A 27747-nucleotide genomic window follows, 5' to 3' on the forward strand; every position below is an offset into this window, starting at 1 on the left:
AAATAATCAAATTTATTCTAAAAAAATGTGATGTGATGATAAAGTAGTCTTTGAAAAATGAAAAATATAAGTTTAATCCTTAAATGTGCAAAAAAGTAAGACAAATTAGTCATGTCGTTAATTTTGTGAGATCATTTTATCATTAAGTTCAAGAATCAAATTGACAATAAGTTATATTTTTGGACTACCAATTTAGCATTAAGCTGCAAAATTTAGAATCAATTTGTCATTAAATTGTCTGTGTGACTAATTTGTCACATTTTTTACATGTTCAAAAACTAAATTTGTCTTTTTTTTCTTTCAGTGATTAATTTGTCAATGTCTCACTTTTAGGGATGAATTTGACCATCTATACTAAAAAAAAGTTATTTTTACTCATGAATAAGGAAGGAAATAAAAAATTGGTGAGGTCGATGTCAAAATTACTTTCTCTCTAATTTGGAAAGAAAAATAAGAGAAAATAGGTAAATTGAGGTTAAAAAAAACAAACTTACCCTTGAATTATAAAATATTGTTAATTTTGTTTTATTTATTTTAAGTGATAAAATATTTTTAATTTTGACTTTTTTATTAGTTATGGAGAGCATATTTATGTTTTTATTTTTTTTATATTTCATTTTTGTGTAACCATGCTATGTGATTTTGCCAACATATCTTTTCTTTTTCTTTCATTTTTTACTCAATCAAACAAAAGAAGAGAAGATTTATATTTTTCTTTTCTTACACTTTCTCTCCTACCTAACAACTAAAAAATTATTTCACTTTTTTCTATCTTTCTTTTCACCTTCTTTGCTTCTACTTCGTAACCTTCATCGTTACATGGAACTATAAATTATTTTAAGTAGAAAACTTTATTTTAATTCATTTAAAACTCTTCAATTAATTTGATTATAAAAATACTTATAAACTTTTCGTTTTTCAAAGGTCAAAGGTTAAAATGTCCAACTCCAAAATAAAACCATCACACACACACACAACATCATAGTAAACCAAATATCCTTAGAACATACATATAAACATAAACCATACTACAAGAATAAATTACATAAACTCTGAATTAGTCAACACTACAAGTAAAACTAACGAAGAACAATACAAGAAGAATTGCATCTTCACGTCCGAGCATGCTCATCCATGATGAGCATGCTCATCCATGATGACTCCAAAAAAAGGATTTATCTCCTAATCATCTGCTCCCACGAACACAAAGTTAAAGATCATCACAATCATAACCACATCTGTTACATGCAAGGGTAAGCTTAAAAAAAATAAACATGCTTAAAACGAAATAAACTTAAACCATTTAAGCATGACCTACTATCATCATATATAAAACATAACACGAAGGAATCATTCATAAAACATAAGTCTTAAAATCCACATAACAAAGAATATCATAACAATCACCAATTCATCAATCATCATATCAAGATTCAATCATCATACACCATGATTTATCCATCAAACATCATCATCACTAGTCCATCAATCATCTACACCAAAGACAGACTAAACTCCATGGAGATTTCACCTTTTGAGCAGTAACCCAGGCACATCCTTTAACATAGCCACTTTTTAGGATTTGACCATTCGAGAAGACCTAGATTAATCCTACGGGAAATCGTAGTTTTATCGAAAATGGATGATTGGGGGTAGTGACTTACCTTAGAAAGGCTTGCAAATAATTTGATCTATCTATTACTTCACCCACCTATTTGTTCTCTGACCTATTCATTCTATAAGTCCATTCCTGTTAGCCACTATTAACAACCTCCCACAGTAGATTGAGGGTCACCAATCACCCTTAACTTACGTGCCTACTCACAACAATAACTACATTTAGATTCTTTGAGAGTTTTAGGTATGACACATTTGTATCCACCATCTCACTCATGGTCGGTCTCAAGTATTCAAGTTTCATCATCAACAACAATTCATCTCATATGCACTAAAAGAGTTACTAATCCCCCTAGGAATTAGTTTTCAACACCTCGACATGTCATTTGAAGTTAAAACATAAGAGTGATACTCAAGAAGATACCCCACTAGGCAAGATCCCTGGGTCGCTTTAGTGAGGCAAAGTTCTAGCATGGAACTCACCCTCCCAAGTATACCATTTTCTAACAAGAAAAATCTTCTCAAAGGATATAGTTAACTCCTTTTCACACATATAAATGATTCTCAAAACAAGATTATCATCCATAACAATCATATGTTATAACAAATCCATTCACCAATCTCAACACCATAAGAGGTTATAATATCATAGATTTACTATTCATATGTTCATCACACTCACGAACCCACATATAGTTCAATAAGCATAGCAAGACATTCAAACACCTTCAATTATTGCAAATAAACTCACCAAAAACTCATATGAATGTGAATATCATGATCTCAACATAAAGTTAACTCTAATCATAAAACAAAATCATCTCAATGACATCTCATATCATCATAAATTCATTAAGATCTCAAAATAATTAATTTATGAAAGGAAAACAAACATTAATCACATCCACATCAAAATTGACTCAAAGCTGGTCATTGGACTCAAAACTAGCCATTGGACTCAAAACTGGTCAACAGATGCGAAACTAATCAGTGGACATGAAACTAATTAATGGACGTGAATTCTGTAAAATTTCAAAATTCGGTAGAATTGCCTCTCATGACTTCTAAATCATCCTAAAACAAACCCAAACCTTTTTCTATCAATTCCAATAGATAAACAATATCAAAATGTTTTACAAATAGGAAATTTTCATCAATATTAATCAAATAATCAAAAATCCCAATTTCAAAACTCAACCTCAAATGTTTAAACTTCCATTTTTAAATAGCATCTTTCATTCTCAAGCAACATTTAAACCAATCAAAAGCAACCTAAGCATAGAAAAAAGGTAAAGCTTCCCTTACTTATTTAAACTCCAAAAGATGATTTTGTGAAGATGAAGAAGGAAAGGAAGGAACTTTGGGTCCAAGGAGGAAGCTTTCCTCAACTCCTCTAGTACTTCACATTACAAGGGCATTATCCATACTTAAAATCAACCCAAAGTTAGATCTAAACACAAAAACTAAGCCTTTTCCATAGAACCCCCCCATGGGTGTCCTAGGGGAAAATGGAAATAAAAGATGAGAAGGGAAGGAGGAGAGTTCCTTACCATTGAACTAGCCTCAAAACTCGAAAAAAGTACTGCTACAAGGTTCCTTGAGTCAACAAAATTCAAGGTCTCACACTCTTTAAGGAAGAGTTATCTTGGAGAGGAAGAAGAGTGTGAAAATGAGAAGTTTATAACATAACATATACATAAATATAACATTAAAACTCGTCAAGACACACATATAACATGACATATACATAACATAGACATAAATATAACAACCCATCATCTCATAATTAATTATGACACTTAAATAATATTTATTTACTTTTGCAATATAATTAAAACAATTAATCAGGCATTACAAAAAACATAATATTACATAAATCAAACATGGTGTAACATATTAATTCTTTTTACTTTTTTAGATATATGTTGGTAAAGTTTACTAGGGTCAATATAATAGTAGGGTGTTTGAATACTTTGCACAATATTTAAAATTTAAACTTTGTTGTTATCACAAGAGACAATTTTGTTTAGGGTTTGGCTATCCTCATGTGACAAATTTTCAGTATAACCTTATCCTTTAATTAGAAACAAGAGTGAGAAAATTTAAATAATAAAATGAACGGGCATGAAAGTTTTTATGGTAAAGATTTTTTATGGAGAAAATGTTAGGCTAAAGCTTTTAATCTGTGATGTTACAAACTACAAAAGAAACACAGGTCATTAACAAAATGCGGAAAATAAAAAATCAAATCATACCTCTAGCCATTGCCATGAAAGAGTTTTCTTGTTTTTGGTTCTTCCAAGCTCTCTCTCTAGATGGTGTATCAGAATGAATTCGAAGAGATGAGCTTAAGGACCAAACATATGTGCTATATATAAGCAGTCTACTATCAAAAATGCATTTAGTAGCCATTATCACTCATTATTGGCTGTTATAATTCATTAATGGCCATTATCACCCATTAACAACCATTCAATTTGACTTCCGAAACTGATGAGCGTTTCAATTTTTCAAAATGTTAGGACCAGAAATTATTACATTCTCCCACTTGGTCCAAACATTTTGACTCAATGCTCTATCTTCTTAAGAAATGAATATACGAATCATAGTGATAGTTCCTCTTATAACGAGTAATATCATCCATGTATTACAATATGCTTAATTTCCTAAATAGTATACTCAAAGTGATAATAAAACTTAATGAATAAACCCAATGTTTATTCTTGGTCCAAAACATAATTTTTCTCAAATAAATCAATGTGCACCCAAATATGAGAAAATATCATAATATAAAAGTTTCAATTTTAACATATAAGTATACAATCATAAAGTGGAACCAAGTCTCATTCTTTCTACATGATCCTTAAATTTAAACGGTGGCATGCCCTTAGTTAAAGGATCAGCGATCATCAACTCAGTGCTTATATGCTCAATGACCACTTTCTTGTCTTTTACTCTTTCTCTAATGGCTAAGTACTTAATGTAGATGTGCTTACTTCGACTTCCACTTTTGTTATTCTTAGCCATAAAGACAGCAGTTGAGTTATCGCAGGAAATTCTCAAAGGCCTTGAAATAGTATCAACTATCTTCAGCCCAGAAATGAAACTTTTAAGCCATACACCATGTGATGTAGCCTCAAAACAAGAGACAAACTCAACTTCCATGGTAGAAGTAGCAGTCAAAGACTGCTTAACACTCCTCCATGAAATAGCTCCATCAGCCATCATGAAAATGTACCTAGATGTTGATCTATGAGAGTCAACACAACCAACAAAGTCTGAGTCTTAATAACCAATCACATCTAGATTGTCTGTCTGTCTATACATAAACATGTAATCTTTGGTCCCTTGAAGGTACCTCAGCACTTTCTTAGCAACTCTCCAGTGATCAATACCTGGATTACTCTAATATCTTTCCAACATTCTAACTACAAAAGCAATGTCAGGCCTTGTGCATACTTGAGCATACATGAGGCTTCCAACAACTGAAGCATAAGGAATGTTTTTCATCTATTCCCTCTCAAAGTCATTCTTTGGATATTGGTTCAAATTAAACCTATCACCCTTCACAATGGGAGCAAAACTTGGTGAACAATCTTTCATCCGAAATCTCTCTAGAATTTTGTTAATATAGGTTTTCTATGATAGACCCAAAATACCTCAAGATCTATCTCTATGAATCTTAATGCCGATAACATAAGATGCATCACCCATATCCTTCATGTCAAAATTCTTAGAGAGAAATTGTTTCATCTCATGTAGCAAACCCCGATCATTAGCTACAAGTAAAATATCATCTACGTATAAAACAAGAAAACATATTTTTCTCCCACTGACCTTGTGGTATATGCATTGATCCATGTGGTTTTCATCAAAACCAAATGAAGAAATTATTCCATGAAACTTAAGGTACCACTGACGGGAAGCTTGTTTTAAACCATATATAGATTTATTAAGCTTGCAAACCAAATGCTCACCATTATTAGAGGAGAAACCTTCAGGTTGTTTCATATAAAGCTCATCCTCTAAATCACCATTAAGAAAAGTTGTTTTCATATTTATTTGTTGCAACTCAAGGTCAAAATGAGCAACTAATGCCAAGATTATACGAAGAAAATATTTCTTAGATACTGGAGAAAAAGTTTCTTTGTAATCTATTCCTTCCTTTTGAGTAAATCCCTTAGCAACAAGTCTTGCCTTGTATCTATCAATGTTGCCTAATGAATCCCTTTTGGTCTTAAAGACCCATTTACATCCAATGGTCTTTGTCCCATTAGGAATCTCTACAAGGTTCCAAACTTTGTTACTCTACATGGAATTCATCTCATCCTTCATGGCATCATACCATAAATTTGACTCTTCATAACTCATGGCTTGATCAAAAGTTTCAGGATCATTTTCAGCTCCAATATTATAGTCAAATTCTTGCAAATATACAATATAATCAATAGGAATAGCTGATTTTCTTACTCTAGTAAACCTCCTTAATGTTGCATCAACATTTTCTTGGGGATCATGTTGTTCAACTGGTTATTCATCATTTTCATGAATTTGATGATCAACTTGATCTACTGGATTATCAACAACAGTTTGTGGAATGCCAATCATCTGTTGTTCATCATCCCTTTGAACTTGAGGGGTATGAATTACAACCAATCTTTCATTTGATGTGGAAGGTTGAGACTCTACACAATCAATTTCAGAACCTAAGTCCCTCAATTGATCACTCCCACTGATCAAGTCATTTTCAATAAACTTGGCATTTCTTGATTCCACAATCCTAGTAATATGATGTGGACAATAAAACCTATAACCTTTAGACCTTTCGGCATATCCAATGAAATACCCACTAATGGTCCTCGGGTCAAGTTTCTTCTCTTGTGGGTTATATATTCTCACCTCAGACGAACAACCCCAAATGCACATATGTTTCAAACTCGGTTTCCAACTATTAAACAACTCAAAAGGTGTCTTTGGGATAGCCTTGGTTGGAACACGATTTTATATATACACTGTCGTCTTTAGTGCTTCAGCCTACAAGGATTAGGAAGATGGGAATTGCTAAGCATACTCCGTACCATGTCCAATAATGTCTGGTTCCTTCTTTCTGCCACACCATTCTGATTTGGAGAACCAGACATAGTGTATTGGGCAACAATCTCATGTTCTTGAAGAAACTTTGCAAAGGGATCAGGTGCTTGTCCATTCTTAGTATATCTGCCATAGTATTCTTCGCTTCTATCTGATCTCACTATTTTTATTTGCTTGCCACATTAGTTCTCAACTTCAGCCTTAAAGACTTTGAAGGCATCAAATGCTTTGTATTTGTTATGAAGCAAATAAACATTCATATATTACGAATAATCATCTATAAAGGTGATAAAGTATTTCTGACCACGTGCATCCATATCTGGACAACAAATATCAGTATGAATTATTTCTAATATGCTTGAACTCCTATTAGCACCTTTCTTAGACATGTTGGTCTGCTTACCCTTAATGCAGTCCACACAAGTCTTAAAGTCAGCAAAATCTAGAGTATTGAGTACCCCATCTTTCACTAACCTTTTAATCCTCTCAATAAAGATATGTCCTAATCTCTGGTGCCATAAATTAGAGGAATTCTCATTAATATTACACCTTTTAATACTAGTTTGAACATGCATTGAACTATAAGTGACACTATTTTGTAAACCAAGAAGATAAAGACCATTAGACAAGATACCATTCCCAACACATTCAGAATTATAAAATAACTCAAATGACATGTCTTTGAAATTAAAGGAATATCCAAACGGTACAAGTCTTGAAATAGAAATCAAGTTTCGGGAAAAACTTGGTACATAAAAGGTCCTTTCTAATTTTAAAATAAAGCCACTAATTAAAGTCAAAATGCAAGTTCCAATGGCCTCCACATGTAAGCCTAGCTTATTGCCTAATAAAATGCTTTGCTCACTTCCCACTGGTTTCTTTAGGTTTTGCATACCCTGTAAAGAATTTGCAATATGAATAGTAGATCCAGAATCAATCCACCAGGTGTTAATATTAACACTAACCGTATTAGATTCATAACATACTAATGAGATTGATTTACCTTTCTTCTCAAGTCATTTCTGGAATCCGGGGCAATTCTTCTTCATGTGTCCCTTCTTCTTGCAAAAGAAACACTTTGCCACCTTCTTAATATCAGCTTGAGGTGGTATTTTACCATTCACCTTCTGATTAGCTTAAGACTTAGTTGTTTTGTTCTTCCCATAAGCAGTTGTTAGCAATGCACTCTCACCCATCTTCATTACAAGCCTTTCTTCTTCCTGAACACACATGGTCATTAATTCATCGATATACCATTTATCTTTATGTGTGTTGTAGGAAATCTTAAATGACCCATATTCATGCGGAAGGGTGTTCAAAATGAAATACACTAGGAAGGACTCAAACATATCAACCTCTAGTTTCTTAAGTTGAGCTTAAATATCTCGCATTTTCATGATGTACTCACGCACACCTTTCACATTGGTGAGCCGAAGAGAAGAGAACTTCATGATCAAGGTGCTTGCTAAAGTCTTATCTGAAGTGATGAACTGGTCATCAATGGCCTTAAGTAAGTCTCGAACCTTTTCATGCTGGTCAACAGAACCATGTATCACAGTCGAGATTTTGATCTTAATGAACATCACGCTGAGCCGGTTAGATCGCTCCCACCGCTCATATAGCGCAACGTCAACTGGGCTACTTTCATCAATGATTGCAGCTGATTTGTCTTTCCTTATAACATAGTTTATGTCCATCCACCCCAATTGTAGAAGAATTCTCTCCTTCCATATCTTATGGTTATCTCCTTTGAGTTCGGGAACATCACATTGAATATCAGAAAAACTAATAGTTTGAGAAGCTGCAAAATTCAAAGGCTTATGTCAAAATTTGAGGCATACTAATCTTAATTGTATCTTTTACCAATGTAAACATACCATAAAATTGAATCTTGTGACATAAAAATTTCCTGTGGGCTAAATTTTTAATTCAATAAAAAACAATTAAACCTTATGATAAAATAATCAAATTACTTGCTCAAATTCATGCTTTATGGGTATAACATGAAAATAATTTAATTTCTATCGCAAATATTTACTTTATGATAAAATCGACAAATTATACATACCTCATGATGCCTGTGGGTAAGCCATGAAAAATAATATGTAATGTTATCCCAATCAATTATACAGATATAATAAAAATTTCTGTGGGATAAAATTCATTATATAAGTATAATTAATTACAATATTATGTCTAATTCCTTATATGATCTTTAACCAACTTAATATATAATTTTAATCAAAATATAGATGTTGTGACTAATCCATAATTAATCAAAATTATAAAGATCACTTAGACATAAAACTTTATTATATGAGAATAAATCGTATTATGCATTTCAAAATCAAGATGCAATATAATTATGAATAAGATTCTCATATAATTTTATAATTGAAACATAATATTAGGCATTTGATTTCATATATATATGCATAGAATAAAATTTTCCAAAATATATTCATGCATAAATTAAATCAAAATTCCAAAAATTGTAAAGCAGAATAAATATATAACATATGAAAAACAATTGCATATCAGAAAAGCTTTATTGATTTAGTTGTTTGCATATACTATAGTGTTTTATGAGTCATCATTTCGACACCCAGTAAGCACAAAATGTGGGATTTTTTGTTTTTTTTAACACTATTCATCATCTTCAACCTCTAGCGGGTCAAACCCGACCCATATGCAGACCCGGTCGGTTCTCAGTCATTTGGACACCATTTTATACTATTCAAAAGCCAAAAACAAGGAAATCGAACAAAATACAAATTTCTAATCTTATTTTTAAGAAACAAGACCCTTTATACCATAAACGAAATTAAATTGAAAAAATACCGAAAACCGAAAAATGGACAAGGCAGAGGCAATTGTGGCTCTGATACCAAATGTTAGGCTAAACCTTTTAACCTGTGATGTTGCAAACTACAAAAGAGGTCATTAACAAAATGCGGAAAATAAAAAATCAAATCATACCTTCAATGAAAGAGTTTTCTTGTTTTTGGTTCTTCAAAGCTCTCTCTCTAGATGGTGTATCAGAATGAACTTGAAAGATGAGCTTATGGACCAAATACATGTGTTATATATAAGTATTGTACCATCAAGAATGCATTTAATAGCCATTACCACTCATTATTGACTGTTATAATTCATTAGTGATCATTATCACCCATTAACAGACATTCAATTTGGTTTTAAAAACTGATGAGCATTTCAATTTTTCAAAATGTTAGGACCAGAAATTATTACAGAAAATTCAAGTGAAAATCTTTTAGAGTATTTAGCATAGTTTTAGGATCAATCCAATAATGAGTGAGACCTAAAACAAGTTTTAAGAGAAAATTTCTTATTTTAAATGAGAGAGCTATGTTGGATCTTTTTGGTCAATATATATTTCCTTTTTTATTTATAAAAAATAAAAACAAATAATAAATATTTTTTTGTTGGTGGACTTAAAGTTTAAATTTAAATTTTAATTGTTTTGTTCTTAGGTCGACCTTATATATAATTGAATATTCAAAACTTGAATTTGAAACTATTGATTAAATTAAAATAATTTCCCAGTAGAACCACATACCTTGTAGTCTTAATGAGTACTGCTTGTTAGCAAAATAAGTAATTTTTTCTTTATTCACTTATTAATAAAGTGGGAACGAGTAGTAAAATAGTCGTACTTTACTACTTATCATTACCAACAATGCAAAATAACTTAAAAAATTCTTATTATATATAAACTAAGTTGTTTTAATTTTTTTATTATAAGTATATATTTTTAAATTATATAATTTTAGTATAAATATAAATTTTAAAGTTATTTTTTAGCATAAATTTAGGTTTACTTTTAATATATTTTTTTGTTTAAAATTTTATATTATAAAAAATATTTATGGATACTCGTTAATTCTCATAGATATTCATAAAATCTATAGAAGCTCACTTAACATATATTTATGCAGGTAAGAAATAAATTTTTAATGTATTGGAACTGGTGGCAGAGGGCTACTACCCATGCCTACCTTGCCCTGTTACCATCCCTGACAAAGGCCAATAAAAAAAATTAATAGAAATATTAAATCACCATAAAACATTTTTAGAGAAAAATTTGATAAAAAATTCTATACTAAATATTGGGTTTGTGGGTATATTACGTGCAGAGGTCTTAACATTAAACAATGTTAGTTCAATATGCAAATTAAGATGACTTAAAAAATTTATCCCTCAAATTCTAAAAAAAAAATTATCCTCAATAAAAAGAAATTTTTTTAATATATTTATTTCTCATTCTTGAAACAGAGAATTCTTATTATTAAATTTTTTATTATTATTTTGTAAATGAGAGAAAAATTAAGAAAACTTTTTCATTTTTTTTAACAGAAACAAAGTTACCTAATTTTTTATATAGATAATGTTTGTGTGTTGTCAAATATTATTACTGTTTTGTAATAACCAAATAGAAAGTACATCCTTAATATTTTTTAATTTTTTTAAAACTTAAATATATTTTTAATTTTTTTAAAAATTTATAAATTTTATGTTTGATTTCTAATAAATTTTATGAGATGAATTATGTATTTTCCACTACATGTCTATATCCTATTTTATGAGTGCAATTCCCAATCACCTCATACAACTTGCAAATATCATTTTTCTTAATCACATACACATCAGTCATTATAAGTCATTATAAGTATAAGAGTCATCAAGTCATCTTATAAGATTGAAACTTTAGATACATAAAGAAGATTAATCGAGTCTACAAGATGATTGCTAGTTTGAAAAATTTATCAAACCTTGTATAGTCTTTATACAATTTTCATTTCATTTTAATAAATTTTAAAGCCAATATTAAAAAAAAACTCTAGTACAATAACTTTTTATTAAAGAAATACTTAATTGAATAAAGTACACTTAATTGAATAAATTACATCCTAGATATTATTAAATACGTGAATCAATTAATATAAGATTATTCTAAAGATTTCATATTCAAAGAGTAAGTATGTAATTATATTAAATACTTAAAAACATCACAATTATTTTATCTGACTCAAACATTGATATATTTAATTAAAAAAAAAAAACATCCCAAGTCCAATTCCATAAACATCAAGATTAGTTGCTTACTTTTTTGGCCAACCCATTGAAGCATGTGGCAGACTGAGAATTGACGACAAACAAAAAGTCCATAAAAATGAAAGTCAAGAAACATAGTGACCACGACCCTTGAAAACAATAGGCCCGTGCCGTGCCCGGCATGTAGTTGTTTGTTTGTTCTGTTCATTAATCCTTGACCCATTCACTCATCTTTGTTTGAATTGAAACTTTCATCATCTAGTTCAAATCATGCCCCTTCTTTTACTTTTTCTTCTTTATCTCTTTCAGACCTGATTGAAACTTTGAAATTAAGGATTAATGTAACTTGTACATAGATGTCAACCAGCAATAGTTGATTCATATATTTCATACTCTAATTATGTGTTAAACTAGGAAATACAATATATAAAATAGCAAGCTAAAGTAAAACATGTTAATAATCTAACGGATTTCATCCATGAATGACATTAACCTAAATGCTACTATGAGAAAAGCTAATGCCAATTCCAAAGAAAAACTTAGACGCAATTAAGAACATCTAGTAAATGGTTTAGGAAATATTTGGTCTAATTTGTTTTGAGTTGCTGTTGCTGCAAAATGAAGAAGTTGGACCAACTATATTTTTTAAAAAAACTTTTGAAAAGTTAGTTTCACAAACTTGAAAGTCCTATTTTTTTTTTAATTAATTTCAAATTTATAAATTTAAGAATGCATCGCTTTCAAAATTTAATTTAACAAGTGATAAAATTATACATTAAATTTTAAACATAGATTGAATTTTTAATCTTATCTTTTATTTTTAAACTGATTTTAAGTTCCAATAAAATAAATTAATTGCAGTTGCAATCCAAGTTAAAAAGGCTGAACTGGAATTCATCCTGTATTATAATTTATTACAGATAAAGTGTTTTTAAAATATTTTTAATCATTTTAATTGATATATTTCAATTAAAAATAATTAGAAATGCTATTTTACATTCACCTCTTGAACTTTTGTGTTTTTAATATTTTTTAAAATGTGATAATACTAGTAATGTAACATTTTTCAATAAAAGATTAAAATATATCAATCGACAATAAAAAAACACTTGTTTTAAACCACATGCGATTCCGATAGATTTATTAGACATTTGATTAAGTTATAACAATCACTCATGCATTGATCACGTACTTGCTGATAACCAAATACCTTTTAAATTATCTCAACTATTACAATTAAGAAAATTAAGTTACCTAAATGTTCACACAAGGCTGGAATCCAAATAATTAAGATTGAGAGGGAGCACAACTCCATTAAGCCTTCTAATATTTAGTTCAATTACTTTTATTTAATATTTCTACAAATTTTGTGGCTTATTTTTATTTTTTATGTTTTTCAAATACATCAGTTGTCTTCTCATATATTATTTTCTCCTCATTTCTAATCTATTTCTTTTGGGTAAAAATTGTTCAATAAAAATAAAAAGCAAATATGATTTCTCTTTCCCATCAAGTGTGCATTTGGATTGGTATAATTTTAGACACTATAATAAGTTTCCATATAAAAAATTGTTTATAGCCTTGCTCTCTCTTATTTGATAATATTGCTGAAAATTAAATTACAATTTTAGATTATTTTTATCACTGATTTTTATAAACAAAATAGATTTTAGAATAATGATTAAAAGCTAACAGAATATTTTCTCTTTTTATTCCCAATATATTATTATTTTAAATACAAAACTAGTTATTACAACTAATTTCATAACTTTTTTTTTAATTTACTATAAAGAAACAATTCTTTTAAGCATTCAAAAAAACAGAATATCTTAAAATCATTTTTCATTTTTTTGTAAATGGGGACAAAGAAAAATCCAAGAAAAAGAACTAATGGGCAAACATCAAATCATTGCCTAAACAAGCAAGAACTGAATTAGGGATGGGATGCCCACCCTGCCAAAGGTCAGCAACTGTAAACTAACTTATTGATTAATTTTATTGAAAGCACCCATAAGGCAGTGTGCATAATTTTATTAAACATGCCCATAATAGTGAGTACGTGCGTGTTACAATTTTTTAGAATGAAAGATTAATACTGTGTTTGTTTCAAAGAGAAGTTAAACAAATGTCTTTATGTTTGCCTCAAGAGAAAGGAAGAGAAAGGAAAAGGATGGAAAGAAAGGAGGGGATTCCTTTATTTGGTTTGCAAGGACAATGAAGGAAACATACACATAAAGGTATTGTTTTGTCAACATAATCGTTAATGAGAATGATAGTTTAGAGAAATTTAGTCAATTAAGTTGAAAAATCACAAATTACTTTTTCTCTTCTCCAAACCTACTAAATATTAGAAGGGAAGCAAAAAATTGGAGGGCAAAGATTTTAATTCCTCTATACCAAAAAGAAAAGATTTTAATTTCTTATTTTTTCTCTCTTTTCCTCCATAATTTTGAATTAAAGAACGATATTTTATTTTATTTTATATGTTTTTTAGAACTCTCTTCTTTTACTTTCACTTTAACTAAAGACATTATATAGCCTAACTTCAAATCATGTTAATACGGTATGAAAAGTAGGATGATTTATTGTACTGTGAAAAGAAGTAATTTAAAGGGTGCGAATAACATGAGTCACATATAAGTCCATGCTTGTCCGGTTGATAAGTTGTGAAATAAGTTTCAATTTTTTTTTAGGAAATTTCTATTTGCAAATCCTTTTCTTTTTTCAAATTACCCTTGTAACATCATTCTCCCTCATTCCCCCCCTCCCATATACCACTATACCAGCTTCTCTTTCCGTCTCACAGTCGCACATGCCTTCCACCTTCGAATGGACTTGAGGTGGTGGGTGTGTGGAGGAAGAAAAATGCTAGTGTGGTGAAGAGGACCATGGAAAAAAAAGGGGGCGAATAAAGTAAAATTAGAAGGCAAACTTGAAGGTCATTTCTTAATGGAATTCTAGAATTTTGGGCATAGATTTTATTTTTCTGTTTTGAATTCCACGGTCTCTAAGTTGTAAGTTGGGAATTACCTATGGGAGTAGTTAGACATGCATGCAACGAACCAAGTGCATTGGTTGAGTTGGATTTTACACCCCTTTAGAAAAGTGCATTTATGTGACAAAGGTTTCTAAATCATGAACTGTATTTAACACACACATCCATGCCAGAATGAAGAAGGGATAAAGAGTAAAAAGAGATAAGGATAATTTAGGGAAAAAAATAAAAAAGGTGGTGTCTAACAGGATAAGAAAAAAATGGTAGTGGAAATAGTAACTACTATTTTTCTTCTTCTTGATCCGGTTAGGTAGAGGTCCATTTAAGGCCTTTACTTTCTACACTTCTCATTGTACTTCCTACACTTCCTAATTTATGTGAGTGGACAAAATTGTCATGCACCTCCTTCCTCATGTGCATTCCATTGCCAATCCTAACACCTCCCTCTATGCTGCCAAGCCCTAACTCCGCTTCCTCCTTTGATTATGCCACCTCTCCCCCAAGGGTGTGCAACCCCTTCATTTGTGTTGCCCCTCCACCTGCCACGACAAATGCAGCTCGAGAAGCCGATTAGACATTTGAGGCCCCTACTCGCAATGCCAACAAAGGTAAGTGAATGTCATTTTGCAAAATTCATTTTTTGGTTTCTGGTACTGTTGTGGTGTTGGGTTTTGCAGTGGTTTTGGGCCTCCACAAAATGGGAGCCCAAGAAGGGCTTAGGATCCATGGAATGGTGTTTTACAAAACGTTCTTTCTTGAACAGGTTTTCTAGAACTATATAAGAATAGTTGAGGACTAGCTTTTCCAAAAAGACATAATATGCATTTTCAAAATGAGCATTTTTGATAATTTTTTTTTACAAAACATCATTTCCAGAACATGCTTTCTAGAAGCCTAGTAACACAATTATGGAACAATTATTCTAGAAAGATTGTAAACTCATTTTGGAAAGCCTACTGTGGAATTTTTTTTTCCATAATTGTGCTACACATAGAATGTAGATGCTACCTCAACCCAACCTTGACGAAGCTATGCATAGAATGCAGATGCAGCAAAACAACCAATGTTTGTGAGATTTGATCAAGATAACAACATCTATGCCGACACAACCTTCTTGGAGAACATACTCGAATGAAAATGGAAGAAGGTGTTGGGAGTAGGTCAGCTGATTTTAGGAGACTGGTTGAAGAAAGGAAAGTTATCATAAGGGTAGTTTAGGGATATTGAAAAAATTGGGAGTGCAGGAAGCACACAGGGAAGTGCAGAAAGTAAAGGCCTCTATTTAAAGGCTCATTGTTGAAATAAAGTCAAAGCTCAAGGCCCAAAATCTGCCCTTGGTTTTCTAGAGAGAGAGAGAGAGAGAGAGAGAGAGAGCGCAAACTGAGAAACACCACACTGTTGCAGTTCCAATTTCTTCTCGGTAGCTCATAAAAAATGCAAGCGTTTCGACGAAGAATCACAACAACGACAATCTCCAAGGCGAAGCAATTCAGCGCTCTTCCGTACATTATCGCCGGCGAAGTTCCGGCGACTAGACGGTGGTGGTCGAGCCGCAAGTCCCGGAGCGGCGAGGACGAGTGGAACGAGGCGTGGGAGACGGCGTGGCTTCCGGACGACCTGACGCCGAAAACGCGTGCTCCGTGGGAGAGCGACGTCAACTTCCCTTCCTCCTCCGCCCCTGCCGCCGAGGACGGCGACGAGGAGACGAAGGCATTCGTGGCGGAGATGAACGAGAATTGGAACGAGCGGCGGAAAGGATCGAAGGAGAAGGAGAAGAGAGAAGAGAACGGCGCGCTTTACAGCTTGGAGAATATGAAAAATGATTACCGGTTGAAGAAGCAGAGGATGCACGCTGGCTTGTGGATGAAGGAGATTGAGAAGCTCGAGGAAGCGAAATTGGGCGATTCTGACATTGCTGGTGGTGATGACATTCAGAGATTGCTTGATAGTTGCTCCGAGTATACCTCTCTCTCTCTCTTAAATTGGATTCTGATTCGTTAGATGTTGCTTGATTCTGTTAATGGAGTTTGAGTTTGTGATTATTAATTTGCTATTGATTTAAGTTCCACATACATATATCTCATGAAGCATTGAGATCATACTAGTAACTTTTAAGGCATGTTTTTTAATCTAAAACCCTAAAACATAACTCCTAAACCCTAAACTTGTTTTTTTTATAAGCTAAAACCAGAGTTTCTTGTGTAAAGTGTACAATTTGGTACTATTTTTGGACCCAGAAAATTTCTAATGAAGCTTGTTGTGTAAAGAACCGGATTGGTCCTGTGTTGTGTTTTTTCTATTGTTGTGTACTGTGATTATTATTGACCAATGACCAGTTCTCCCAATATCTTCAGCTTTAGGTGAAGGGTGGTGAATCTATGATTGGTTTAATGAAAAGTGCTAGCAGCATAATCTCAAACACACTCCTTAAAACATTGGTTAAAATTTATTTAAAATTACAAAATTATAAGTAGGGTTCCTTAAATAAAGAGCGAGATTTCCCACCATGTGCAAAATTCCCTTGGATTAGTGTCAGCCATGCACTGCAAGCGGGATTAGTTTCTGACCCAGTGGGTTGGGGAATACCCTTGTCTTTGACCCAGGACCAAAAAAATAAATAGAGTGAGATCCACACAATTTTGTGATTTCCAACAAATTTCAGCCAGTAGTAGAGTGTGTTAGAGAATGTTTTGCTAGTTGTGATTGTGGGCAATGCATAGACACAGTCATGCTCCCCTGTGTTGAAATTCAGCTAATAAGAAATGGAGTAGCAGGGATTGGACTTCTGACCAGTTGGTTTTAGAAATATCTAAGATATGCCATGTCAATGACTCAATTACCAACTCTCATTGTAGCTTAAGCTTCACGGTGAAAGATCAGGATTGGTTTTATATCTCTAATATGTACCCTTTCTTTTGCCAACAATATTGCATTGCTTTTGAGAGATGAGGACAAAAGGTAGCGAATGATAATCTATGAAGAAAGTACTGTTTTATTTGTGGGGAATAATATATATGTTTTCTTTCTCTTCAGAATTCTCATCTGTAGATAGGTCTAGGTATTAGCTGGTGACTATTTTTTTTTTACAAATTTTGATGTTATGCTCTCATTTTATTTTACACAAATGTAGATGTAGGTCCATGCTGTGTTATATACACTATTGATTTTTCAGGTCTCTTGTTTGTGTTTTATGTGCTCATTAATGTCTCACAGCATCATAGTTGTAGCATATTCATCTTTATTTTTATCCTGTCACACATTGGAATTGGATCTACTTATGAATTTTGTACTTAAATCCCCTGAACAACTGTAGCATTTTTGACCCTGGCAATAATAATCTCAACAATGCGCATGTTCAAACTTCTGATTTCAAAAACATGCCTGATGGATGGGAAACAATATCAAAAAATCAAGAAGGAAATGTGTGGGAGATGTCCCAGAGAGAAGAAGATATACTTCTCCAGGAATTTGAACGACGTATTGCCTATAGCAAATTTCAGGTGTGTATAAAAATAATAGATTGACATGTTGCTTTTCTAATCCCAATATAAAGCAATGGTGTTGTTTTTTGGAATCATGGTATAATGTCAGATATCTTGGTGTTTCTTCCTAATTTTTGCTTCTTTTATCATTCACAACTTTCTAAAGCTTGTATGCAGATTGCTAGTTTTATCAAGACTCATATATTTAGCCGGAGGAGGCCAATTGATGGGTGGAAATATATGATTGAGTTGGTGGGACCAAATGCTAAGAGAGGGAAGGGTAGTGTTTCTAGAGTACCAAGTCTATCCGATCCCTCTACCCAACCATTTAAGGAGGAGAAAAATTCAGTTGATAAGACTTATGTACCCCGTGAGAGAAGGTAGCTTGGTCATGTGGTGTTGTGTAATCACTTTTATTGTGCAGAGGTCGTTTGATTCTAAAACCCTGCATGAAGGATAAAGCAAGTGACAATATGACCTAGGATGAATGTGATATTAATTGGTGGTCTAAAAGCAAAAGGAATTTTCTCATTTGCGATGTTAGAAGTTACTTCAAATGTGGAGTAATTAAACGCAGATGTACACGAAGATATTAAACAGGGGATCGCAAATTTTATCAGATGTTTTATTTTCTTGTCCTAATCAAGCGAAGAATGCACGAGAGGTTTCATCAAGAATTGTGGATGCATCAAAATATAAACATGGCTGATGGCGTATATTATATTCATTGAACTTACAGAACTAGAAAATAATTGATGCCCTCTGCCTGTTAAAACATTGTAAACAATTAATCTCATCAGACTGATGTGTCTACACATAGTATCATATACGTAGTGGCATGCGATAGCTTTCTTTTTGTGTGCATATGACTCTGAGTGCATTTCAATGAGAGGGGAAATAGATGAGTAGAAACCTGCATTTTAGCAGAAAGCTTCTGACTGAGAATCGAAATTGGAATCGATATTACGGTTAACGTTTAGACCAAAGCTTATTTTGTTTCTGGCATTGTTGTTTTTGATGCAACCAGGCTTATAGCGTGGTTTTATCTTCATGTGTTAATGTGTGTCCTACTTCTACTTGTCTGTTAAAGAAAAAAAAAAAAGCTTGTTATGTCATACTTCGGCAATCTATTATTGAGATAAGCTTCCTTTTTTTGGCACAGAAGATTGCAGGCTATAAGATATTTTAATTGAAAATTTGAAAAGACAATATGCAATGTTTGACAACATTTTTAAGCATAATGGCCGTTTGAACATATAATATAATGTTAATGTATCTGAATTTCTCACATCTAGTTCAATCTTAGTGGCAACTTTTTAGACAAATTTTTAAAAGAAATGCCCATGGTATACTTTGGCACTTTTAATTTTTATTATCAAGTAAAGTTTTATGATAGGCTTGGCAATAAAAAAGGCGAAGTCATTGTTAAGTCAAATTCTTCTTCATCCTCTGGGTTGCTAGATAAATCAAAAGAATTTACATGAGCCATTTCGAGTTAGTTTATGCTGTCAGAGTTCTTAACAGAAATTTTGATCTCTTAGTTGATGCTTACACTTTGGGGGCAGGGGGAAATGGAATGCTTGGTGATGGTGTGTCAAAGGACGGATCCAGAAACCTTATAAAGGATATTGATTTTATTTTTCTTTCTTTACAATTGTGTAATTCAATTCCATTGAAGTCTGGACCAGATTTTCACTCTCAATTTTAATGAGAACAAATTAACCCTTATTCTTTCTCTTTCCTAACTTATTCTATTACAATTGTAAAAAAATAAAAAATAAAAGATGAAATAAAGAAGAGAAGATTAATTACATATATTTAATACTTAATTAGATCTATAATCCTTTTCACCTCTTCCCATGTCAATAACGGGAATGAAAAAAAGGGGAAAATATCTAACTTTTAATAAGTATTTTTTTTTAATTTTTTTTACTATTTTTATACATAAAATTGAAATTATTTTTTATATTAATTGATGATAACTTTAATTGTTATCATAATAATAATAAACACACAACTAGTTTTACACAATTTTACACTAGTTATCACTTTAATCATTGCAATAAAATAACATATACAACTAATTTTATATTAATTAACATCAACCATTATTATAATAACAACATACAAAATTAATTTTATATAATTTTATACCAATTAACTTAAAATACATATGTATGTACATGAAAAGTTCCAAGGGAGGGGATCGAGCCCATGCTCGTCCCTTTCTAGATTCGTCCCTGGGTGTGTATAAGAGTTGGAACCTATTTTAATTCAAAGTTAGATGCATTTATCCCCAAGGCATGCATTAGAATCAAAAGTAGTGCTAGATTTTCATACCATAGTATTGCTTGTGGTTTACAAGCATGTTATTCTAAACATCTAGTTACTAGTAGGAAAGGAGAAAATTTAATAGGAGGAAGATGTTAGGAGGTAGGTTTGGACTCTAAGTAGGCACATATGTTTCTTGCCTCAAGCTCATCATACTTGTGTTGTTTGTTTTTCTGGTGATCTTTACACTTGGGGGGGGGGGGGTGATGGAGGTAGTGATCAATGACTTGTGCTTGGTTTGAAAGGTTTTGGGTGTTTAGGTAGCATTTGGTTGTGCGGAAAGGAGAACATAAATGAGAGGAAAGTTCTAAAATTTGGTATAAGTCTGAGACTTTTATACTTTATTTTAATTCAAAACTTTCATCTCAATTTTATTTCTTTCCATTAGAGTTTCGTTGTGAAGATGGCCATGATTGATGGTGGTGTGGTAGTGGCTAGATATTGCTTGGTAGCATAATCATCATTTAATATTTATAGTCATATCATATGTGCCTACATATTGCTTCTATACCTGCACAGGGGTAGACATGTAACTTTCTTCCTTACTTACATCCTTTGAATGATCTTTCTTCTTCTCCAAATGGTACTCGGCAAGCTAAAGGGTGTGATACCTATAAAAGACACTTTGACGTTCAAGTAAAGTCTTAGTCAAGAGCAATAAATGAGGGTAATAAATGAGAATCAATAGTGTCCTTACCTCGATATTCATGTATCTATTTATGCATACCTTAGTGGGCCTTGGACCTTTGGGCTTTTCCCCAAGGTTGCCCTCTTAGGTAATGTATTTGTAATTATCATTAGGGAACTGATCTCATCCCTAATGATGCTTTATTAAATAATCTGGGTAATCTTTCTTTTAATAGGTCATCATAGGTTGAATGAGACATGCTCGGTATTCAATTAGACCGGCTACCTAGCATAGGGGTATCAAGTATTCAGCTAGGTCGAGTGCCTGATATTACAGGGGGTATTAGGTATTAGGCTAGGTCAAGTACTTGTACTAGGGATATCAGGTACTAGGCTTGGCTGAGCACCTAATAATAGGGATACCAGGTACTAGGCTTGGTTGAGCTCATGAAACTATAGAAGGGTATTAGGTATTGACTGGGTTGAGTACCTGATACTAGGGATATCTGGTACTAGGCTTGGTTGAGCACATGATACTAGGGATATCAGGTACTAGGCTTGGTCGAACACCTGAAACTATATAAGGGTATCTGGTATTTGGCTGAGCGGAGTACTTGATATTAAGGATATTAGGTACTAGGCTTGTTGAGTACCTGAAACTATAGAGGGGTATTAGGTATTTGGTTGGGCCGAGCACTTGATACTAGGTACATAAGCTATTAGGCTTGACCAAATACCTCAAACCATAAAGGGTATCAAGTACTCAATTAGGCTAAGTACCTGATACTAGAAGGTATCAGGAATTGGGTTAGGCTGAGAGCCTGACACTTCTCAGGGTAAGCCCTACGGGATAATGGAGTTGTAGTCCTCCAGTATTCGGCATGACCGAACCGAATACCGGGTACCATCTCAGGGTATGCTTTAATATCCCAAAGGTTTTATTGGGGTGTTATGGGTATTCGGCCTAGGTCGAATACCCATTTGGTATAGCTTCCAAAACTTGGCCTGAACACAAATAAGCATCAACAAGTAGAAGCAATATGGGGTTCAATCATAAAACACATAAAAAAATGCATTGTTTCCAAGAAAAACCAACCAAAGCACTCAACAAGAACACTCATAGTTATTGGAAACTATAGCAGATGCCAATCGTATATAGGAGTGGCCTTTGCAATATGCAAATGCTAAACATCAAAGAAACAACATGAATCATCAAAAGGGTATGCAAAAGATTTGGAGCAATAATATATGAATACCCTTGTATATATAACATAAATCTCATTAATACTTATCGTTTCTCTCAACTTCTATCTCCCAATATCTTTATCTCCGTTACAAACACTCATATATCACCTTTCGTACTTACATTTTTCTTTTTGTTATCTCTTTATCTTTTAAGAGTCATATAGCACAAGCAAAGTTTTAAATTGTAGTTGTGGTCAGGGTTGCAATCCTTGATGTTGTGGGAAATTGCATATAAGTATAGTGGTTGCGGTCGCAAAAACTTTCAAAACTTTGACATTGTGGTCAAAATCACATACACACACTATTTTTTAAAACCTTGAGCAGAAGTGTCCACCAATCATTTTCCAACAAATTGAATTCTAAAGTGGGTCTAAACCTAAGCCTAGTTTGCCATGATTTTCGCAATTTCAAATGTGTACTTGTCATTGTCACTAATTTTGCATTGAGAATATAGAAATAAATAAGTGTTAAATATGTTTTTAATCATCAAAATCGAAAATACCTTCTTTTTAATTCCTCAAATTTAAATATAATGTTTTAGTCTCTATTTTTGGAATATGTCATTTTTTATTCCTTTTCCAGACATTGTTAACTCAGATGGATAAAAAAAATGTCATCCATTATTGCATGTGCTAGTAATATTACATGGATCATGACGTGAGTTAATTCTTTCACATCATACATTTGAGAGAGATTAATAAATTAAACTCCGAAATACTAAAATTGAACTTTTTATATGTTTACAAAGATAAAAAATATATATTTTATTATATTAATTTGTGCATAACACCTAATAATATTATTAATATATTTAACATGTCATTCATTATTGCTATTTTATTATGTAAATTAAGGATAACACTAGATTTAGAAAGTGTTTACAATCATCACAAAAGTTAAAAAAAAATATTAGTAAGGTAAAACCAGTTGCATATATTATCCCATTAATTTTGATTAATGACATTGAGAAACAAAAAGAGAAGTGTTGGGAGTGTGTGGGTGTTGAAACGGATAAGGGACTAAAAGACTAGGGGAAAGATAAATTTATAGACTTTAAGGTGGAGGAAGGTTTTGTACGTCCCCTTGAATCCTTAATTTTATTTTCTTATCTTATCTCATTAAGAAAAAAACCATTTTAGATGCAAATATTCCAGAATAATTCATAAATTAATAGTTAACTGTTGCGAATTGTCCTTTTGCTCGTTTTCTATAGTTTGAGTGAGTGAATCAACAGTTGAATCTTCTACAAAGCTACGTCTTTGATACTTAAAAAGAGTTAGAAAAGTTTGATTTGGAAGAGCAATGATAAGACTTGGTTACATCCCAAGTATAGTTAGCATAATTTAGTTTAAGGGAGACTAAATGGTGTGCGGTTGGTTCTTATGTAGCAGACTTATTTTTGGTGGCAAGTTGAATATTAAATGGAAGTGATAAAAATGTTATGATTATGCTACTTCCACTCATACACGGCTGTAAACTTTAAGCCTGATGAATGAAATATCTGATTCAACTTTATATCTTCAAGCAAAACCTTTGTTGCAAATTCCTATGAGATTACATCTTTACTGTTGTGCATGGAATTACACTAAATATCAGAGATATTTTTACTAATGGGCCACTGAGTAAAATCTTAAAAGGCTTAGATTTATGAATCTTTCCTTCATTGTTCAACTTTTTTATATTTATTCAATGTGAGGCTTATCTCATATTTTAGTTATCTGTTGAGCTGGTGATTGGTTAACCTATATATAAACTAAACACAATTTGTTTATATTCTTATAGACATTCCACAAAAGAAGAAGTGGTGAGCCAGAAATGGAACCAGATCATTGAACTGCTATAATATAGTTGTTTTACTGAATGTAGCAAGAGCATCACACTCTTAAAACTAAAATAACATTTTGTTTAATTGATGATAGAGTTGAGTTGGATAACTATAACTCTAATCATGACCAGTTCCAATGTTGCCACACTTCATCTAATTCAGCTACGACTTCCTATGTATGAGTTTAGCATTTTTTTTTATTATATAGCCGATCTCACTTAGTAAGATAATACTCTGCGTTGTTGTTTTAAGCTCAAAAGTCAATGTGGGTATATCTATTTACTTGAAGTAGGAATGAAAAATTCATATTTACTTTGGCCAGAAGGTAGTGATTGCTTCTGACTTTGGTCATCACTCAATCCCCATCACTTTCTCCCCCTCTTTTATCTTTTCCTGCTTATGTCTTTATAGGCCAACTTGATGAACCTGAACTAAACATATCTAAAGTCACTAAGTTCATAAGTCATACACTTAAATAACTATTTAAGGAATTGTCATAGTGATACTAGTATACTACAGAGAAAAGTTTAAGGGTTAACAAAGTTAATCTATATAATCATCATCAAAGATCATATAATTTCCATTCCTCCTTGCTCTAGCTTCTCTGTCAGCCTGCATATAAAATAAGTATTTTTCATGATTAAAATAAACACAGTTGCTTATATTTTCATGTTTAAATTGCATTTAAAAAGGGCTACTTCCTATAAATTCAGTGCATGAAATAGCCAAAAATAACTATAATTTACAACTAAAATCTTCAAAGAGATTCTTGGTTTTGTATTTCATGTATATAAATGGATTGGGCTGAGAATTTTCTCTCAAGCAATTCACAACCAAATTAGTTATAGATGGTATTTTAGAGTAGTTTTCAAATTCAGGCACTGCTACGAGTTAAAATAAGAAAAAAAAGAGTAATATATACCCAATAATGAGATAAATCCCCCAATTTTCCACAATATAATTATAAGGCTCAGAAAAATGATATATCAACCATGTCTATGGTCTTCCTCTGAGGATCTATAATATGCCAATAAACTTAGTACTATTTCTAGTTCATAATTAAATTATGAGTAATTTTCTATATTTTAAATCATCCAAGGTTTATGGGAAAGTCAAATTCAGTGAGATTAAGAATGAAACTATATCTACTTTGTCACCAAAAAATTTGGAAAATATGTGTACCTTGGTTATGAGTCTTTCAAATGCTTCTGTTCCATGCTCTTCCATGTATCTCTCAGCAGCAGTAAGGACATCATCCTGCTTACTAAAGATGTTCTTTCTAGGAACATACCACATTTGAGAAGTTCCTGGGATTTGAGGCATTTGAGGCATTTGTGGATTCATATAGAATGGTCTAACATAGTGCCTATAAACATGTGCTGCCCCATTAAAGTTTGGAAGAACCAACCAGCAACTGAGTATCAACTTGGCATAGGGCCATATGGCAAGCCTGAAATTAGTCACACAATTTACATTGGAAAGTTGCAGTGGAGCTGGAAACTTGTTAAAACTTTTCTTGCCAAGCAAAGAACATGTGAGAACTTTTTGAAGGGAAAAAACAGATGATAATGCGCGTGTTTGAAGCTATAACTATTAGTTTCAGAAAATCACATCCGAAACGTGAAAAATCATGTCCTAAACATGAAACCAAAAAAACGCTAATTAACAATATAATAAAGATAGTGGTTAAAAATGAAAATTTCCCCAAAATGATAAGTAAAAGTGTGAATGACCTTAAAATAAATGAATAAACTCAAACTTCAAAATAAATTAGATTATTTAAATCAGTCAAACTTAAACTTGTTATTAATAATTTATTCATGTGTGCTTTACTAAAAGAATAATTTTATTTATACATATACTTGTAATTATATTTGTAATTATCTTATGTCTACAATTTAGTTAACTATAATGTTTAAGAGTTGAATTTTAGTTAAAAGACCTTTCAACCATCCTTAAAATCTCGAGTCACTTATATTAATAAAACAGTGTGTCTTTGACCTGGACTAATGATTTGCTTATTGCAATACCATATTAATGGTCTCAGATTCAAGAGATGACAAACCCTTCAAAAAAAAAAAAATAGTGGGCTTAACATGTTACAAGCAAATACCTTAATTTTGGTCAAATATATTTATAAGTAAAATGTTACAAACTACCAAAAAAGACTTGTAAAACACACTCAGAGTTAAAACTTACAATTTATTACTTTAAATTAGACTTGTTTTAAATAAATAAACAATCATTATTTTTCTCAGAAGCCAAAATTAAAATTGAAGGGCATGTTTGATTCCCTTTTCATTTTTTCGAAAAGTTTTTTTATATACAATTTCACACTATTTAGCAATCAATTTTTCATTCAAAATCTATCAAGTTATGAAAATTGTTTCTAAAACAAGCATTTTAAAAACTAAAAAAGCAAAACAGTTGAAAGAAGCATGCTTTCTTATCTTTTTTCCCATCCTGTTTAACCCTTCCCTTGGTTTCACACTCTACTCTATATGTGCCTAGCGCCACCATCTATCAGTTATTTGAGCAACTAAAAACAGAATATACAAATAAAGCCTTGTATATAAACAAAGCATTCCCTTAAATGTTTTGATTTTAGCCTACCCGTTCTTACCCTTATAATTAACATTCAAACAATGTACCAAAAAGAAATTGCATACTAAATAAAATCTTCTATAATTTGCACTACTAGACCACCAATGTATAGCATCCAAAAGTGTCCTGTTTCACTTGTTAACTTACACTTCAAGAACTTTGGCAAATGTGAGCTCGAAGAGTGTGATCAATGAATAGAGAACCCAATAAGTCAGCCATTGCTGATCATCAGTACTAGACCTGGTCTCTATGGCCTTGATTGAAGCATATCTGTCACAAAAACATCAAAAGATACACTCACTCACAAACCAAAACCTTAGACGCACATTGCTCCATTTTAGTACAAAAGTCACATTCAAAAAAACTAAAGGCATATACTTACAAAGGGTAAACAAGGGTGACCAAGGGCCTGAATAAAAAGTAGAAGCACCACTCAGATCATAATGATTCAATGTAATGTAATATACAGAAAAAGTTTTAGAAAAATAATAATCTGAATCTGCTTCATATAATGGCATTCAAACTTAGAGATATAAAAGAAAAGAAGCATACAGAGCAAGAACATCGAAGTTCTTGGCGACCACTTGGAGAAAATTGTTGCCAGAAGCACCCATGTGTAGCAATGCTGTTCTGTTTTCTTCTCCTTTTCTGAAGTGGAACTCAGAAAGAGGGTATTAAAGAGAGACAGAGAGGCTTCAAAAGTGGGACACTACAGACTAGAAAGTAACAAAGACAATGAAAGTATGTTGACAAAAGGAGTCCTTAAGGAGCATGGACCTTAACAAAAGGCTTATAATAATTTTTTCATTATTTTTTTTTCAAATTAATAATTTTATGAATAAATATATGTAATG

At 32.1% G+C, this 27747-nt stretch overlaps 2 protein-coding genes across 3 annotated transcripts; one reads left to right on the plus strand and one right to left on the minus strand.

The window, feature by feature from the left end:
• Nucleotides 1–16106: 16106 nt before the first annotated feature.
• Nucleotides 16107–19240, plus strand: LOC114411098. Of its 2 annotated transcripts, none has more exons than XM_028374864.1 (3): nt 16107–16737; nt 18093–18279; nt 18428–18646. In XM_028374864.1, the coding sequence occupies exons 1-3, from the start codon at nt 16214–16216 to the stop codon at nt 18503–18505; spliced, it is 789 nt and encodes a 262-aa protein (XP_028230665.1). In that variant the 5' UTR covers nt 16107–16213; the 3' UTR covers nt 18506–18646. The 2 variants fall into 2 exon arrangements, with proteins under 2 accessions (XP_028230665.1, XP_028230662.1); XM_028374861.1 differs by having other exon boundaries at nt 16112–16737; nt 18439–19240.
• Nucleotides 19241–24531: 5291 nt separating this feature from the next.
• LOC114411109 (HVA22-like protein c) lies at nt 24532–27652 on the minus strand. Its single transcript, XM_028374871.1, has 5 exons — nt 27446–27652; nt 27276–27302; nt 27041–27163; nt 25472–25739; nt 24532–24901 (listed from the first exon to the last, which is right to left on the minus strand). The coding sequence occupies exons 1-5, from the start codon at nt 27505–27507 to the stop codon at nt 24833–24835; spliced, it is 549 nt and encodes a 182-aa protein (XP_028230672.1). The 5' UTR covers nt 27508–27652; the 3' UTR covers nt 24532–24832.
• Between the last annotated feature and the right edge of the window lie 95 nt (nt 27653–27747).

Source organism: Glycine soja, chromosome 1 (genome assembly GCF_004193775.1).
Source record: "Glycine soja cultivar W05 chromosome 1, ASM419377v2, whole genome shotgun sequence".
In the NCBI taxonomy this organism is placed as follows: Eukaryota; Viridiplantae; Streptophyta; class Magnoliopsida; order Fabales; family Fabaceae; genus Glycine; species Glycine soja.